This window comes from Talpa europaea (genome assembly GCF_964194135.1).
Source record: "Talpa europaea genome assembly, chromosome: 6".
NCBI classification, from domain to species: domain Eukaryota; kingdom Metazoa; phylum Chordata; class Mammalia; order Eulipotyphla; family Talpidae; genus Talpa; species Talpa europaea.
The window spans coordinates 26,060,383-26,077,226 of NC_140072.1; the positions used below are offsets into that span (position 1 = coordinate 26,060,383).

Genomic DNA, 16,844 nt, shown 5'->3' on the forward strand with positions numbered 1-16,844 from the left:
AGCTCATGTACTTGGGCAGGAGACAAGTAAATAATGAAGAGAATTTCAGAAAGCCTTGTCTTGGGAGCAGAGTTGAAAAAGACACTTTTAAGAGAACAACACTCTAAGGATGGATCCCTAGAGCCAATCCTTGTCCAAATATTCAGGGGCAACAAGTCTGAAGTTGGTTAAATGTTTTTGCTCTACCTGGACCCATGATGTGTCTTTTCTTCATGCAAAAAAGATAAGTGCCTATTTTGAATTTGCTAATGCAACCATTTCTTTTATTTTGAACTAAGGCTGCATAATGTGGGCTTTGTAAAGTCTGCAGTCCTGAAAGCAGGATACATTTCTAATGGAAACCTCAAGTGCATGATTGTACAACATCAAGGCGATAAATTACCGTGATTTTGTACCCCCTGCGGCTGTTAGTTCTACCATATTTCAGGAATGTTGCTTTCCCTTATAGAAACCATAAATATTGGTTTGTCAGGAAGACAAATATTAAATGAAAATTGTGCTCAAACCTGAGAAAGTGTGCAGAGTACACATGCTGCAGATTTGAGAAATAAATTGTATTGAGAACAATTTGCAATATGAAGCTTGCTTAATAATTTACCAGAACTGGTGAACTCGGTGATTATGCCAGGCGTTGGGTATTTGATTAAATGGGAAAAAATAAGTACAAACTGTCCAGAGACTGGGAACACTTGTATTAATCTGGAAGGTTTTTAAAAATATTCTTTTAGTTTAGAAATTCCAGTTTAACTTTCAGCTGGCCTTATATTGTACTTTCTTTTGCCTTCTCACAGGAAGTCAATGACTAGTCACTGAGAGCTAGACATATGGTTTTGGGCAATTGACTTCTATAGGCCCAAATTTTATCAGAAAGAGGGGCACCTAACACTTGGCAGTAGTGTTAGCATGTGACAGAAGGGGTAACCAGGAACCCTAAACTGTTAAGGGGAGCATGCTGTAAAGAGGGGTCTGACCATCTGTGCCTGCAAAGGCAAAGGAAGTTGACTCTTAGCGTGGAAAGGTTCTTAGTAAGATTGGTATGCATACAGTAAGAAAGGATTTCAAGGAAGTTCCCCATAAAACAAAAATTATCCATCCCTTCAGGGGTAAATGCCCAGGCAAACAGACTGGGCACCAAAATGGAGCAGTTTAAGTCTCAAAGCTTACCCCATGTCCCAGAGGGGAGGGACAGACTCAAAATCCAAAATATATCATATAATCCTCTATACAGTCAAGATAATGGCTGCCGCTCTTTGCCAAGTACGAGGAATGGCCTCCCCCCATTTTGTTCCCCCTCCCACTATGTATCTCCCCAGTTACCCCCCAATCAGAAGACTGGTTCATGGCTTGCTGGGACCTGGAGGGGGTTACAAGTAAGTGGGGGCAGGAAAAACCACCTGTTCAATGTACCTCCCTTTCAGAGATGCCTTAACAGCAGGCTCTCAGGTGCCATACAGAAGCAACCAGATACCTGGATGTACTGTGGGCTTCCAGGCAGGCCTGAGGACAACTCGTCCTTGAGCTCACCACCTGCATGATAACTACTCTGCTTTTAGGTGTGGGATTCTGGAAAGAGAACAATTAATGTGCTAGGACAGAGAGGAGCAGAGAGGTAACAGTGATGCTGGCCTCAGTGTGCGTTTGTAAGGAGAGGATGAAACAGAGAAGGAAAATATGCTGAAGATAGCTGTGTGTGTTTCCAATTTTCTATGTAAAATGCTTCTAATACTACCAAGATAAACCCCCCTTTGTCTTACCATTCACTCACCTCTAATTCGTGTCACCTCAGTGCCTCAGAGATCTCAAATCAAGTATCTACTTGCCCTTAAAATAGATAAGCAGTGGTTTTTTTGGTTCTCCACACATACTATATACGTGAAACAAGGAAATTCTGGTCACAACAGAATGCCCCACACAATTTTTAGTTAAAAATTTGAAGACAAGTCCTTGAAATGGCTTAAACAGTTATGCAAAAACTTGATCATGATGAAGTTGTTCACAGATTTTTGAAATAAAATTTATTCAAAGCATTTCACATTAAAATTATTAAGTACAAATACATGAGCTTGCAATTATATATACACAACACCAAATTTCCCGAAGTTTATAGTAACATTTACATTTTAAAATTAATTGCTTATAATTTGGATCTAAAATACATTTGAACGCTATGATTGTTTACACTGTATTTCTATTTAGCTATTAGATAAAAGCATTCATAAGCCCACCTAAATATACAATTATTACATGTTAAATATTTATACTTAAAAGAGAGCTACTGCAGTGATAAAGATACATGACTCGATAGTTGTTAATACATGTCATATACCTAATGGCCCCATACTGCTGCTTAAGAGCGCTACATGAGGGGTTTTTACCTATTTCCTCTGTATTATACCCACACTTTGCTAGTCAATATAGAAGGATGGCTTGGAGTCACTTCATACAGATGCGGTTGTACTGTCAGTCATCTCATCAGTATCATACCACAGCACAAATAGAAACTTCACAAAGTCCTCTAGAATGGGCTGAGCCCCAATCCCTAAGGTCTAATTCTACAAAACAGAGATGAAGAAAAGCCCCCTCTCATGCCATCTCAGGCTGCAGATGTAGGATGGCTGGTCCTACAGGACATGGGTTAGAGCGTGAGGTGCCACATCTTCCCTCGAGCACACAGAGGGAACCAAGCAAATGGTCACTGAAACCAAAACGGTAGGTCGTCTCCGAATTCAAATGGACACAACACACCAAAATGGGAATAACTCTCAAATAAAACATCTTCAACGTTTAATAATGAATTTTTTGTAATTAATTACCTATCCCTAAAAGGTCAATATTCCTAAGATACTTTTGCACTGGTAAACTGTCCTGACTACTCATTTTAAATTCTTTCTAAGCAACTACTTGAAATGTAGATATTAACAGGCATGAGAGCCAATTCTGGGGTAATTTTTATTTGATAAAATTGAATACAAAACAAGATTTCACTCCCTTATATGTGAAATAAGACAGTGATAGGATATGACTATATAAAGTAACAAGCCCAGTGTAGGGAATAGACAAAGACCTGAAACCAAAATGAGAGAGAGCACAGGCACTGCTCTATTTAATGAAAATGCAAAGAGTCAGCAATGGAGACTTCCATGAACAGAGGCTCATGGAAGCCACTGTGGTAGAAAGGCAAGGCTGGTGAGGAGACCTCAGGTACCAGCAGAGCACCCTGACCAAGGACAAGCAACAGTCACCTCAGGCTTGCTTTTCAATGGAAAACAAAGAGCACTGGATTTGATGACTCCCAAGATGCCTTTGAAGGGCAACATTTTACAAAATTAGAAAATCATGCAGGGTTTCACACATGTAAATTATTGTCATGTTGCAGGCTAGTAAGCAAGAGAAAGCTCATTGATCATCATTGTGTCTAGCTCCAAATTTTTTCAGCTTCGATGATATTAACAAGAAAATCTTAAATAAAGGAACAACATTTCAATGAAATAGAGCAGGGGGACCATACGAATCAGCTAGGGTTAAAAAAACCTCAAAAATTATGGCTACATACATCAGAAGCCTCAAAGAAAGTGTTGTAGACTTATATTGTAGGCAAAAGCCAGAAAAGTCTAATGACTAAGTGTAGAGTTACTGTCAATGAAATGCTAAACATATCATGTACTGGGAATAAAGAAAAGTACAAAAACAAAGTAACTTTTCATTTATTTATTTTCCTCTCACATTTAAAAAATAACATTGTAGACAGAATCACAAACATATACAAAATAAAATAGTGCCAGCCTGTTTTACAGATTTTCCTTTGCTTCCTTTATCTGCTTCACATAATATTCAAAACTTTCCTGTTAAGAAAACAAAAAGGGAGGGAAGTTAGAGGTAAAGTTGCCGGCAAAAGATGATGGTACAGTACTAAAAATCATAAAATACTGTGAACTGGTAGTCAAGACTGCTGGGCCTATGACCTTGTACTTTAAACCTCAGCCCCAGGGGGCTATGTTCTTCCACAGCCAAATTCAAGGAAAGACTGTTCAGTCCTGAAGACCTCCCGTGAGGGTTCTTCACAGAGATCTAATCCTCATGTAATTAAGTATTCAACTTTTTTCTATACATTACTATGAAGGTAAATCTGTGGAGGTATTTTTTTCCTTTAATTAAGAAATACTCACAGGGGGTTCAGTGAAAGGGACAGACTCTCCAAAATTCTTCATCAGTACTGCATAACGCTTTAGAAATAAATCATTTAATTTTATATTCTTCGCAGTCAAATGTTCATACAGCAGTTTAGCGGACGCAACATCTTTGTCCAAGGCTGAGAAAAAAAGATATTAATCACAGATTAAGACAACCCATCTTCCTCTTTCACCAAAAACACTTGGGCATTCAGAGACTCCTGGATTCCTTTATCCCAAAGCAGAATACTCAGCTACCTTCAGCAAGACTCTAGAGGCTTCCCCAAGCTTTCCCTATACCTCTCATTCAACATTATTCACTATGAAAGAGAAGGAAAATGACAAACTTGACTATTTTAAAAGACCCATGACATTAAAGTGACCAAATTGACGTCCTCAGGCATAAATACAATAAGGAAACACCAGTCAACCCGCTCCTGCTTGAAAGATATTTTGAAATCAAAATGGTAATGGGCATGTAAATTATGTGGAAATCTACATATCTCATCAGTATCAAGATCATCAACTAAACAACATCAAGAGACTTTAATACATTCTCCTATTAGAACATAGTATGCGAGGAATTTAGTTAGGTACAATGACACCCACCCCCCTCTCCCTTCCACCCCCAAATCTGGAAGGAGACATCAGGAAGTTACACTAAGATCTCACTCCCATGGATGGTGGACTGGCCCAGGAACTAAGTCTAGCTGGCTCTCCACCTATGGTCCATCTGTAGAAGTTTCTGCTGACGATTACTATAATTCGACTCCTTAATTTTGTATTTGATTTTTAACATCTCGGCAGTGCCAGGTTGTCTCTAAAAATGGACACGTTACTCATCATTTCTTACTGGAATTAAACAGATTTCCACAGTTTGGGTGAAGTTAATTTCCTGTGTTTCCCTCCCCAGGAGACATAAAATCCTTTCCTGCCACTGTCAAAGGCTCAGTTTAAGTTCTACCATCTTCCACGAAGCCGTCTAGAAAATATGCCCCATCTTCTCTTTCGCTACTTCTTGATCTCTGCTCTTTCCCTCCCAATTCCCAAGTGGGATTGCACAATTTAGTATTAGTTTTACACTGCTTCACACTAGTTCCTATCATTTAATTATTATTTATTATCTCTCATTCTTCCAAATGGAATTTTGAGGTTTATGATTACAACTTTATTTTGAAATACGTCCTGGTTCCTTCATAAGGGTGTAAAATAGAGAACCAACTTAATTCCAATTTCAAACAAAAACCAAAAAACACAACAAAGCAATTCCTCATTGACCCCCTGCCCCAAGTGAGCAAACCCGTGGGTGGCAGACTGATGACGGAGGTGATCATAACTTAAAGATGCTGACGTTTATTACTGAGGGGATTCTAGACTGGTTCCCCTTCACATGTGATTGCCTTGTGCACAGGAACAAACTGGTTCAAAGAGTGGAATTTCAACTGTGACTTAAGGTAAAACCCTTGACCCTGCCCATTTTTGAGTTAAGTTATTTCAAATGAATAGGTAGGCCAGCAGGGAGAATACTGAAGAGGGAGGAAGGTAAGTCAAGTGCCAGTTTCAAACGTGTTATATTTCAGGTGCAGGGACTTGGACACGTAGATTGGTTCCTGCACTCAGGTGGATTTCCAAATCTCCCCAGTAGCCTGGGTTCCTATTCAACACATGTGGGCGGGCCCTCTGAAGATACTCAATGATTACTTCCTTATGTTGAAATTATAGGAATAATTTCATGTTTTTTCTTAGTTTTAAAAGGCACAAAAGCTAACTAAATTATATATATCATCAGTTTTTATCTGATATTTAGGCTTACTGCCACTGAGCTGAAGACTATCTTGATTGACCACATAAGAAATGTTTAAATCACTTAAAATAATATAGTCAGATAAAATTAATTACCATAGCTTTTCATGATGGAAGTGTAGGCTTCTTCCTTTTCAATTAATTCAGGAATCAACTCTATCAAAGATTTCAGAGTTTGTGCCTAGGAAATTAAATATAGGCAACATTACCACCACTCAAAAGAAGAGTGAAACAGAACACTCAGATATATGGACAGTGCATCAGAAAATCTTGACAATAATCACAACAGAACAGTCCGTTCAATTTAATAGACTAGACTATTTCCCCTTCTGTATATCTTAGTATTTAATGTTTATGTAATAATATACAGGCAAGCAAACCACCATTTAAAAAAATGTGAATGCAATTCTATTTATATGTCTGATTATTTTTCTAAAATATTATAAAGATTGCTTCTTTTGTCAACTGGTAATCATACAAAGAAGTTATATAATCCCAAAGGGTACAAGAGATAATAACTGTATCTTTGGGTACCAATTTTTTTTAAAGATTTATTTATTTATTTATTTATACAAGCACTGGGTACAGTCAGAAGCGCGGGAGGGTGAGAGAAATCACCAGAACCAGAGTGGGGAGCAGAGCAGGCAGAAGGACCGAAGTACACTGCTGAGGGGAGCAGGGGGCGGCAGGAGAGGTCTGCGCGCCATGTGGGACCCTCCTCCGGTGGCCGGGGAGAACCCGGGAATCGAACCAGTGCTGCAGAGGCTGCGGGCAGCTTCGCAACCCAGCGTTCAACCACTGTGCCACCGGGGAGGCCCTGGGTACCAATTTTTTAATGAAACATGAAGAATTCAAACATTAACTTTTTCCAAGTTGGCACAGAAATAGAGCATATTTCCAGGATGTCACTGGGATTTTTCTTGATAACTTTTAGGGGTATCCAGACACAGGCTTTCTCTTCCTATAAGGAATATAGAATTGTCACAGCCTAATGAATAACCACCCCACATTTCCAAATACGCTCCCCAACATTGTTGGATAAACCAAAGATGGATTTTATATACACTTATATGCCTTGCCCCCATCACGTCAAAAGAAGTTAAGTCTTGCTTAATTACTCTACTGCCAAACAGAAAGTGTAACTGGTATTTTGAAAGCACCCAAGTCACTTTTTAGCATGCTTATTCAGTCCATCCATATCTGGACCTGTATGTACCCCATCAGAATTCCTGCAGGGTAGCAAGGAAAGTGCTAAGCAGATACATTACGGTACATTTCCTGTCCATTTTCTAAAAAAAGCAGCAGGAGGTGGGCATATATGGAATGACAAATACTTTTAAAGATTTTGTTTTTTTAACCACAGATCAAAATAAAATGTTATATTTGAAAAGAAAAAAAGGGCAACTACCTATTTTCTAAAAGTTGTAAACTATACATGAGTCAGAGATAAAAGAGCCCTTAGGTAATTTTTTTTTAAAGTATGTCTATGTGTGTAACAAGTATGTAGAAATTAAGGAAAGTTAGACCTCTCAGATTGAAAACAATCTGTGTTTCATATAAAACAAACAATACAACTGTTGCAACAATACAGCATCACTTTAAAACTTTGCAATGAGTGTGACATGTAAAATGAGACCTGCAATTTGTTTTTTGGAACGTTCCTGGGGCTCTTAATACACAGACACATGGATAGAGAAGCCACTGCATGGACTTGTATTACCTTTCCAGTATAACTAAGGAGCCAGAAGTGACTGTATCAACATTGCAGAAAAGCAAAAAAGTATAAGTAAGTTCGAAAAAGTTCCAAAAAGTAAACAAGGGCCAGCAAGTTCTCATGTGACACTCAAAATCATTGAACAAGACTGGTTTACAGTATCATCAATTTGTCAGCAAGTAAAGCACATTACCTTTCCTGTTCGCCGAGAACTCCTAACACAGAACACCAAGAAAATTGGGGTTTGTTCGGCAATGGCACCACATCTCTAAAAATGGAGACATTATTCAGTAAGTGAAGGTTTTTGATAAACAAGCAGACCAAGGTGAACATTTCCAATTAAGAAAGTTCACAATAATACCGTAATGTATCATTACCAACAGGAAAGCCTAATAGTCGACCAATTTTTTTTAAAGGCAAGAAGAAAAAAAACAAGCGTAAGCCATGCCAAGCTTTGTGAATGCTGTCCTTGGCATTGCAAGTATATAAAGTTTGTTTAAAAAGAAAAGGGAAAAATTAAACTAATGCTTCAACAACCACAGAATAAGGTTTAGGACTGCAAAGAAAGAGGAAAAAAAGAAACACTATTCCTCTCCAATTATACTGCCAAGCATTCACAAGTGAGCTAGGGATCATAAGGTTAATTATACATTTAATAAGGTGTCAGGGAGATAACTGCTCGTTTCTTTATAAAAATTAAAATGTACAAAGCAAGTTCTCTTTAAAGTATAATTACCTACACTTATGCATACAAAAGGACTGATTTCAATCTCTCTATTTTATAAAAGGCTTTCATTGCAACAGACAGCCAGTGCTTGAGAAAGAGACAAAAGTTAAACTAAAAAAAAAAAAAAGTTTATATGACAGACCAGATAAATCAAGTGTCTATCCAATCTTAGATGCTATAGTAAAATCAAATATGGCAAGACAATATTTTAGTTTACACTCATCACAGATGTCATTCTCTTAAGTTTCTAAAAGCACATTGCTCTTTCAAAGCTTTAAAACATTGTCAATACTAAAACGAATCGTATAAAAAGAATTTTGGGGGACACACAGAACATTTACATTATAAACTGATGTTTTCGACATCTGTGAATAAAGTATTCTTCACTACAGCAAGAATAATCTTTTACTGTTTGACAAGCAGGTAAAGGATGGGTACAGGGTTTATCATCTGAAATCTCAGTCTATTTAAGGAATGAAAACAAAAAGACTGCTGCTGTTGCATCAACACTCAGCTGTCATCCAGAGCCCGAGACAGGCCGCCGTGGGGAAAGGCAGCTCCGAGGGCAGCAGGCAACACCCCTGCTTCTCCCACCCGAGGCTGCTGTCAGTCGTGCTCTCGAAGAAGAGCCTCGAAGATTATGGCACAGAACAAGCTGGTAGATGAAATACCAAGTACCACTTTCTAAAGAACTATCAAAACAATGTGTTAAAATTGAAGGAATACTATCACACGTACAATTAGGTCTGTGAAAACCCTCAGTAGACATTTATATATGTACACAGGAAGATAAAGCATTAGAAGCTCATTCCTTTTAAGACAGTACCTCTAACACTAACACTGAAGGCAACAACATAAAATAAAGATTCCTGAAGTCCCTATCCATAAATTGCCATTTCCAAAAGGGAAAAAAGGGGGAGGGCAAAAAGCAAACCAAACAAAGCAAGTAAGTCTTCAGTTAGCTGGGATTTCTCTGTCTCAGAACAGAAGTGAAAAAAGCTTTTCACTGAGGCAGTGCCAATTTACACTTTTTACAAACATGTTAACACAGAGAAATTTCTCAGGAACTCCTCTTTAAAATGGCCTGTATTCTATTGTCAAAGTAGATGAACTTTAGGATCAAAACTATAGCTCAAACACACGGGCACGGTTTTACCTTCTCTACCTGCTACTTAAGATGTTTCTGTGCTCATAAAAATGTAAGCGAATATAATACTATTTACTACCAGAAATTGGTCCCAGGCCTCAATTTGACACAGTCTACACAAACACAGCCGCTGGCGGGATCACGGTGACTGTTTGACTGCCACCTGCTGGGAAGGGGCTCCCCAGCGGCGCCTGTTTGTGTACATTGCCAGTGGCAGCTCTGATCACCCACGGCTCTGTCGGCACTTGGCGCAGCTTTATATTTAGTGCTGTTAAAATGGCATGAATGCAGTTGTCTCCTTCTCTGAAGATTGCTAATTTAACTGAGAGAGCGGGCCACAGAGACCTGCATTTGTCATTTAATGTGTCTGTGACACACAAGTGAATAGAAAGCAAATCCAACTCTTAATAAACCTTGAATAAGGCACTGGGAATGTTTGAGTATTCAAGTGAGAAGCTGTACTTGAAAAGCAAACATTTCCTACTTTTTGTTTGCAAACTGTGTTGCCATGACGATGTACTGTATTAAGAGCATTAGAGAAATTAAAGTAGAAAATCAAAGGATTTGTTTTTACCTATCTGCACAGAACATTTGTCTTTACAGCATTTCAACAAAACATATCTTCTCCCATCCCCCAACCCCCATCTAAGTACACTTCTAGTTCGATTTGGCATCTCTAAAACCAGGAATCAATTTACAATCCAGTCCTTGTCCTGCAACCTTGGTTCACATGGAACTTAAATGTGCTAGCAGCATCACACTTCATCTCTAGGATTCTGCCCCATGTCTAAATATTTCTCAATTTCCTCCTCATCAGCCATGAGCCTCACTGTTTCAAAAGTGTGGTGGGTCATTACCTGTAGGAGAGCTCTGGCGTCATCCACCTTGCCTGACTCCACAAGCTGAAGGAAAAGATCGGTGACAGGTTTGTAAACTGCAAACTGATTGGCCAATCTCTCTGCCATGATGCTTACTGAAAAAACGACAGGTAAGAAAAATCTTTCATTTAAAAACAGTAGTATAACCCATGCACCAAAGAAATTTGGTACTGTTTCACTAGAGAGGGAATGTATTTCTGTATTCTTTAGTCTACTTACTCTTTTCGACTGCTGGTTCCAACTGCTCCTCTATTAATTTTCTGAATAAGTACGCCAAGCCAAAGTACTGAGGATCCATTGTTTTATTTCCCGAAGTAAGCATATTTTCAATGTTTTCTATTGCGACATCTATGTTATTGCTACAAAAGAAAGTAAAATAAATTAAAAAGAAGTATTGCTTGTATTACTATTGCAGGCAGTTTTTGGTAATGAGGACTTAGTCCAAATATTTCAGGAAAAAAGGGAAATACATTACAACTAACCAGAGAAAAGATACTACGCCAGTTGAACCAAATCAGGTGGCAAAAGGAATCACTTAAGTTGTTTATATTACAATAATTAAAATAGTTGCTCTATTTTAAAACACTGCTCTAGAGAAAAGATCAAACAATACATAGCATTAATGACAGTAACCTAAAAATACACTGTATCTTAAATGTTTGATTTCACAGCTCCTTTGAATTAAGATTAAAAATTTACAGAATTTGGGCTTTATAATCTACAGCTGGTCACCACTACATGCAGTAAAGGCAGCACATAACATCTCAAGATTCTGACAGATGCTAGTGATATGAAAGGGTTATTTTCATGTCTCTCAACTTATAGTCACAACCAGTGATTTTTGTCAGATATTGCACCTTTGAAAAATAGTCAATTTATACAAAAATTCTCAGAAAAAAATTATCTTTACAACTTCACATTTAAAAACTAATTTCATGACTTTATTTAACAAGGAATGATACAAATTATCTTTATGACTACCTTTTAGTTAAAATACTCTTAAATTCATACTTTACAGTTATAATTTAGCACTTTTAATGCAAATAATCCATTTTATGTTGAACTTAACTGTAAGAATTCTCTAACTAAAAAGGAACACTTTTTATAGTATTTTTTCCCAATGATTTTAGAGAATTATTTAATAGTAAAAAGTTCTCCACATCATGTAAAATTATGCTTATTTGGTAAGGTTTTACAATTCATCCAGATATTACTGAGGTAATTTCCTTGACCTTCCAACTTAAAATAATCACATTTTCTTGATAAAGGGAAAATTTAAGGTTCTATTTGGAGACATAGCTTTAAAAGGAAATCATAAAACAAAACTGTTTCTTTGCTCAAGAAATAGGAACAAATAAAACCCCTGCAAAAACAAACAAAACATTTCAATACCAGAACCTGTTAAAGTGTTTGTAAGATTAATCACTAACGAACAATTTTTCCTAAAAAGCATGAGTGTCAATTCCATAATCACCCCTATGAATTCTCAGCTGGAGAAAAGCACTTTGCTAATGAGGTTAATGAAAATGCAGGTCCTTATTTACTCCTATACTGATGATTCTCAAAAAGGAACCTAGAGATGGAGGTAAGAGAATCACACTTAAATACCTTTCTGGGTGTGGACAGAGATGAAAAGGTAGGATGGTGGGGAAAGCAGAAATACACATTTTTAACAAACTTGCTGAGCCCTATGTTTCATAATATTCCACCACAATGTCATTCTCCAGTGTGGCTGACAAACAAATGAGCTCATTTTCCACTTCTGTAACAAAGTGTTTTGACAATAATAAGCTTGGCATAAAAGAATCTGAGAAAAGTTATCAACTATGGAGTAAATTTTATGAGCTTGAAAAATTTGATAAACATTGCTACTTCTAAAATTTAGAGCTAAAACAGATTTTGTAATATTTAATGTTTCTCGAATAGGAAATCATCAGCAACTTGGCATCAGTATTTTTTTTCAGTTGTTGAAATGATTCCTACGTCTCAGAAGTTTTGAAAATGCCCTTGGTATTTGCGATATTGCTCCTCCCAGCACCCAATGGAGGAAATGTTTGAAAATACTTACTTTTTTATTTGTGCTAAAGCAATGTTATTGATGAAAACCATATTTGAAAGTCCGATCGAATCTTCGAGTCCATTTACCATCTTCTGAATCTCCTGTATGCTTTCCAAATCACCCTTCAAGGCACATGCCTGAATAAGGCGGGTCACTGCAAGGTTAGAGGGTGTCTGCCCCAAACTAAAGGTTGTTTTTAGCGTTGTTAGAGCCTCTACAACAGAAGAACAGGCAACAGAGCTTTTCTTATAGAAACTGTATTGACTTTATAATGTATTTTGAAAACCAGCTTTTAAACCCAAGCACCAAATGACTATATACACAGAACTATCAATAATTTACTCTAAATTACCGAGACTATTAATACTTTATGAGAAATAAAAAAAATTTTACTTATTTGACTATATATGGTACCAGAGAACTTTCTTCTTTAAATCACAAAGAAAATATAAATGATACTAACAGAATGTGCACACCTTTCAGGGATAGCATTTAGTAACTAATTTCAAGGAAGTTTGTAAGTTCAGAGAAATGTAAGAAAGAATTTAAAAAAATTAAAGTTTATCCCCCAAATATGTAATTTCCACCCACACTCATACTTTCCCAGATTTTATTGTACTCAAAGATGACCTGATTATCAAAATCTTCCCAAGGTTTTGGGAAGTCCCAAATATCCCAAAAACTTTTTTTGGTCAAAACAATGTCTCTCTCTAGTCCAAACAGGTTAGGTCACATAGGAACAACCAAATTGGAACATTTGGCTTTTACACAAGCAAATTATTTTACTAGATTAAAAACCCTGCAGATATTTTCTTGTACTCACTTTTCAAAGTAAAGAGCTCACCTGATTCCAAGGATCTAGCCACAGGAGAGAGTCAGACTACTAGTGCTTGATTATGGACAAATATGGAATATCCTTCTGATTTACTGACTCATGTGCAAGTAAGTGAAATAATTACAATATAAAGGGGTAGACTGGAGGAAAAATGTAACATTTAACATAACAGTCACCACCTCTGCTGCCAAAGAAAACTTCACAGTAATGTAAACTATACAAAATTGTAAACCTCAAAGCATCTTCCAACTAAGAAGAGCCTATCTTCAACAGAAGAATGAAGAATGGGTGATATTCGCTCTATTAAATATAGTAAAAGACTTCAGTATTTATTACTGAATAAGCAGTCTGTAATTAATCCAAATCTCCAAACCTGCCATTCCTAAGTAGAGAAAATAGTTAATTTAAAGAGCAGGTTCAGCAAAATTTTATGAATACATATGTACACACAGAAAACAAAAAATGCTATTTATACTTTAACAATATAACCCATAGAAAATAAGACTGACAGAATCTTAACTGGTGGTCATACACACAGATAATCAACTTTACTATAATCTTACTAACAATGAACAAAGATACTGTCATCAACTAGGCGGGATCTTCCCACCAATGGATCAAAATAATGACAAAATAGGATAATGATAGTAACACACATTTATTGAGTGTTTACTATATCCCTGGCACACAGTAAGCAGCTACACTCACAAATACCCTTCTGAAATAAATGTCAGCTGAGAAATGTGGAATGTACACATTCAGGTGAGAAGCCGAGATATAAAAAGTTTAATTTCCCTAAGGTCCTATTATTAGACACCCAGTCAAGAATGTAAATTGCCAGAGACTGCCTCTATGGGGGCAGCTATACATGAGAGTGGAAGAGCATGTTTCCAACAGAGAAGATGGGATTTGGGACCTAAATCACATTCCCATGCAGGACCTGCCTTTTGTGCAGTTTACGGCTTAAAGGATGCTAAAATGGCAACCATCCACATCGTCCCCCCAGTACTTTTCAGTGTTACCTAATTCACGAGTGATACTGACTATACTGGAAAAGTGTCATGAAGCAGCTATTAACATTTCAAAATAGTATTAGCTTATAAAATTAGATAAAGATTGAAATGACTTCATTTTTTCTTCCTGCTTTAGAGGGATTGAGAAAATAAAACAGAAAAAGAGGACGGGATTTTGAAAAATAGGGAGTTCTATTCAGCTATGGAGCAAAACTAGGAAATGCAGATAGTGCCAGCTTCATTCCCGTCCTTGCTGATGGTCATTTCACTCTAACAGAAGACTAGTCTGTGGCAAGGAATGGGAGATAGTGTGGTGGGGGAAGTGGCAGTGGAGGACAGTGGACTCAAAGATCCTTTTCACAGTCAACCTCTAGTTGGGCTGAATAGCTGAGAAGAACAGATGTGAAATTACATCATAGAGTTTCTTGTAGTTTCCAAAGGATACCTAACATACAAATATTGAGTAGTAGTCAAGATAAACAAAGCGATTTCTTTTTTGGGTTAAACTGCAACCCTTGAAACTGAAGAAAATGTTTTGTTTTTATCTCCATATCTATAGAAAATTGTTTATAATTTCCACATAAAATATCAACTTGACAAAAGGACTTTTTATTACAAACAAAATGAAAGCGTTCAAGTTTTAATAATACCACAAAAATGTGACTTAAGGCTGTCCAAAAAGACAGTCTAGATGGGCTGGTCCTGCCTGTGGAATGTTGAACAAGAAATTCTGCAAAGGGAGAAATCATCACCTATATATAGCCCCAGTCCTAATCAATCAGGAGAACATCTACAGACCAGCACATTTAGATACTACAGGCAACACTAAGGTGGCACAATAACTTCCTCTCAGGCATGTGAAATTATCTTACAAATATGCAAGTGAAGAATAATACCATTATTAGTCTGAAGAAGTCTAACAAAACAGTTAAAGAGCTTTGCAATCTTCCTTCAAGATCACCTAAGTGGGTCTTCTTGTATTGGCAAAACTGCGGTGCTATTGTACTGACTAAAATTCAAATGTAAAACTAAACATAAAAAGATGCTTACCTAAATTTAAGAGATTCATCATTTTCTCCCTTGGGAGCTCATTCATAAGCCCTCCAGATCCAAATCTATCCCACTGCAAATCCATAAATAGCATTTGCCAAACAAACGCCCCCATACCAACCCTCCCCAAAGTCATGTCCACATCTTTCTGGTATTATCCTCTTAATATTAATTTAAAAATTCTAAACTCTCAACAAACACTATTTTATAGCTGTTGGTATTATGAACTATTAAAAAAGTATTAGATTAAGTTTTAAAAATCAATATTATAATCATTTGGTGCACAATCCCACACATTTAACACTCAATTTAACTCATTTGCTATCTCACACACAACCAACACAATATGCAAGAAACAACTGCTGGGAATTGTTTCAGATGCTCTAAAGTATGTTAATTTCCAAAGCAAAATGACTTGTGCTGTGAATTTTAACGCACTTGAAAGCCTGTACTTTCTCTCGTTCTGGAACACAAATTTTGCATGTCTGAAGAGCTGTGATTCATCTTAAGAAAACCCATCTTGTGTTAAATGGAATGGAAACTGGACTAAGTGGTCAAATGACAAGTACATTCATATTCAAGCTGTATTATAAATGCATGTACAGTAATTTACGTCTCTCAGCTACCACAAAAGGCTCTTGATAAGCAGGTAATTTGCTAAATGGACTCCTTTATCCAAGTATTCGAAGGGCGTTACAAGAAAAATCTGCAGAGGCATTAATGTGACGTAAAGGTCAAGCATTGTGACATACCTTTCAAATAATCCCGCCTAACTTGCGTTATGATGAGGAGGCTGTTGGCAGCATCGTTCAGTGTGAAGCCCTTGATGTGGGTCTCAGCGCTAAAAGAAGCAGACATTTAGAAAGGAATTACTGACATGCTTCTGATACGATAATAAATGGTTGAGCACCAAGGTGAAATTATAAAAACTACTGTTCGTATGTTAAAAATATTGCTGCAAAATATCGACCTGGAGACAGCTTTTGTGTTATCCTGTCAATGGTTATAGAAGGATAATTTTTTTTTGCATTCTGACAGATGACAAAGTTGGAAATGAGCAACAAAAGAAACAAAGTACAAGATTTTTTTTAAACAATCGGTTCAGATTCTTGAATGCTGACATATTAGATGACTAAAATAACTGCATGCCCTGCATTGTTCTGCTGTATCCTAAGCTGGATACTTTTTCCTCTTTTTTCTGCATTCACCATAATTATAAAATGTAAAACTATTCTTTCGGCAACAAAAATGAACATTTATTTTCAGCACTGTATATTTTAAACATAAACGAAAGCATATTACGAACTAACACCTTATCATTTGGTTGATTAATTTTCAAATTTCTGTCATCCAGATACATACAGTTTTTAAATCTCAGCACACTGCAGAACTAAAACCATTGTTACATTAAAATAAAAAATTTCGCACAACAATCTTGTCCCACTCTTA

At 36.9% G+C, this 16,844-nt stretch overlaps 1 protein-coding gene across 1 annotated transcript in view; it reads right to left on the reverse strand.

The window, feature by feature from the left end:
- Nucleotides 1-3,788: 3,788 nt before the first annotated feature.
- Nucleotides 3,789-16,844, reverse strand: part of LRPPRC (leucine rich pentatricopeptide repeat containing) — a gene marked incomplete at both ends in the record, with an annotated part of 89,990 nt that continues 76,934 nt past the window's right edge. The window contains 8 exons of the mRNA XM_084234780.1: nucleotides 3,789-3,842; nucleotides 4,167-4,309; nucleotides 6,069-6,153; nucleotides 7,880-7,954; nucleotides 10,418-10,533; nucleotides 10,658-10,797; nucleotides 12,507-12,711; nucleotides 16,148-16,236. Of these exons, the coding sequence (XP_084090906.1) occupies nucleotides 3,789-3,842; nucleotides 4,167-4,309; nucleotides 6,069-6,153; nucleotides 7,880-7,954; nucleotides 10,418-10,533; nucleotides 10,658-10,797; nucleotides 12,507-12,711; nucleotides 16,148-16,236 (907 nt within the window). The remainder of the gene's footprint in view (nucleotides 3,843-4,166; nucleotides 4,310-6,068; nucleotides 6,154-7,879; nucleotides 7,955-10,417; nucleotides 10,534-10,657; nucleotides 10,798-12,506; nucleotides 12,712-16,147; nucleotides 16,237-16,844) is intronic.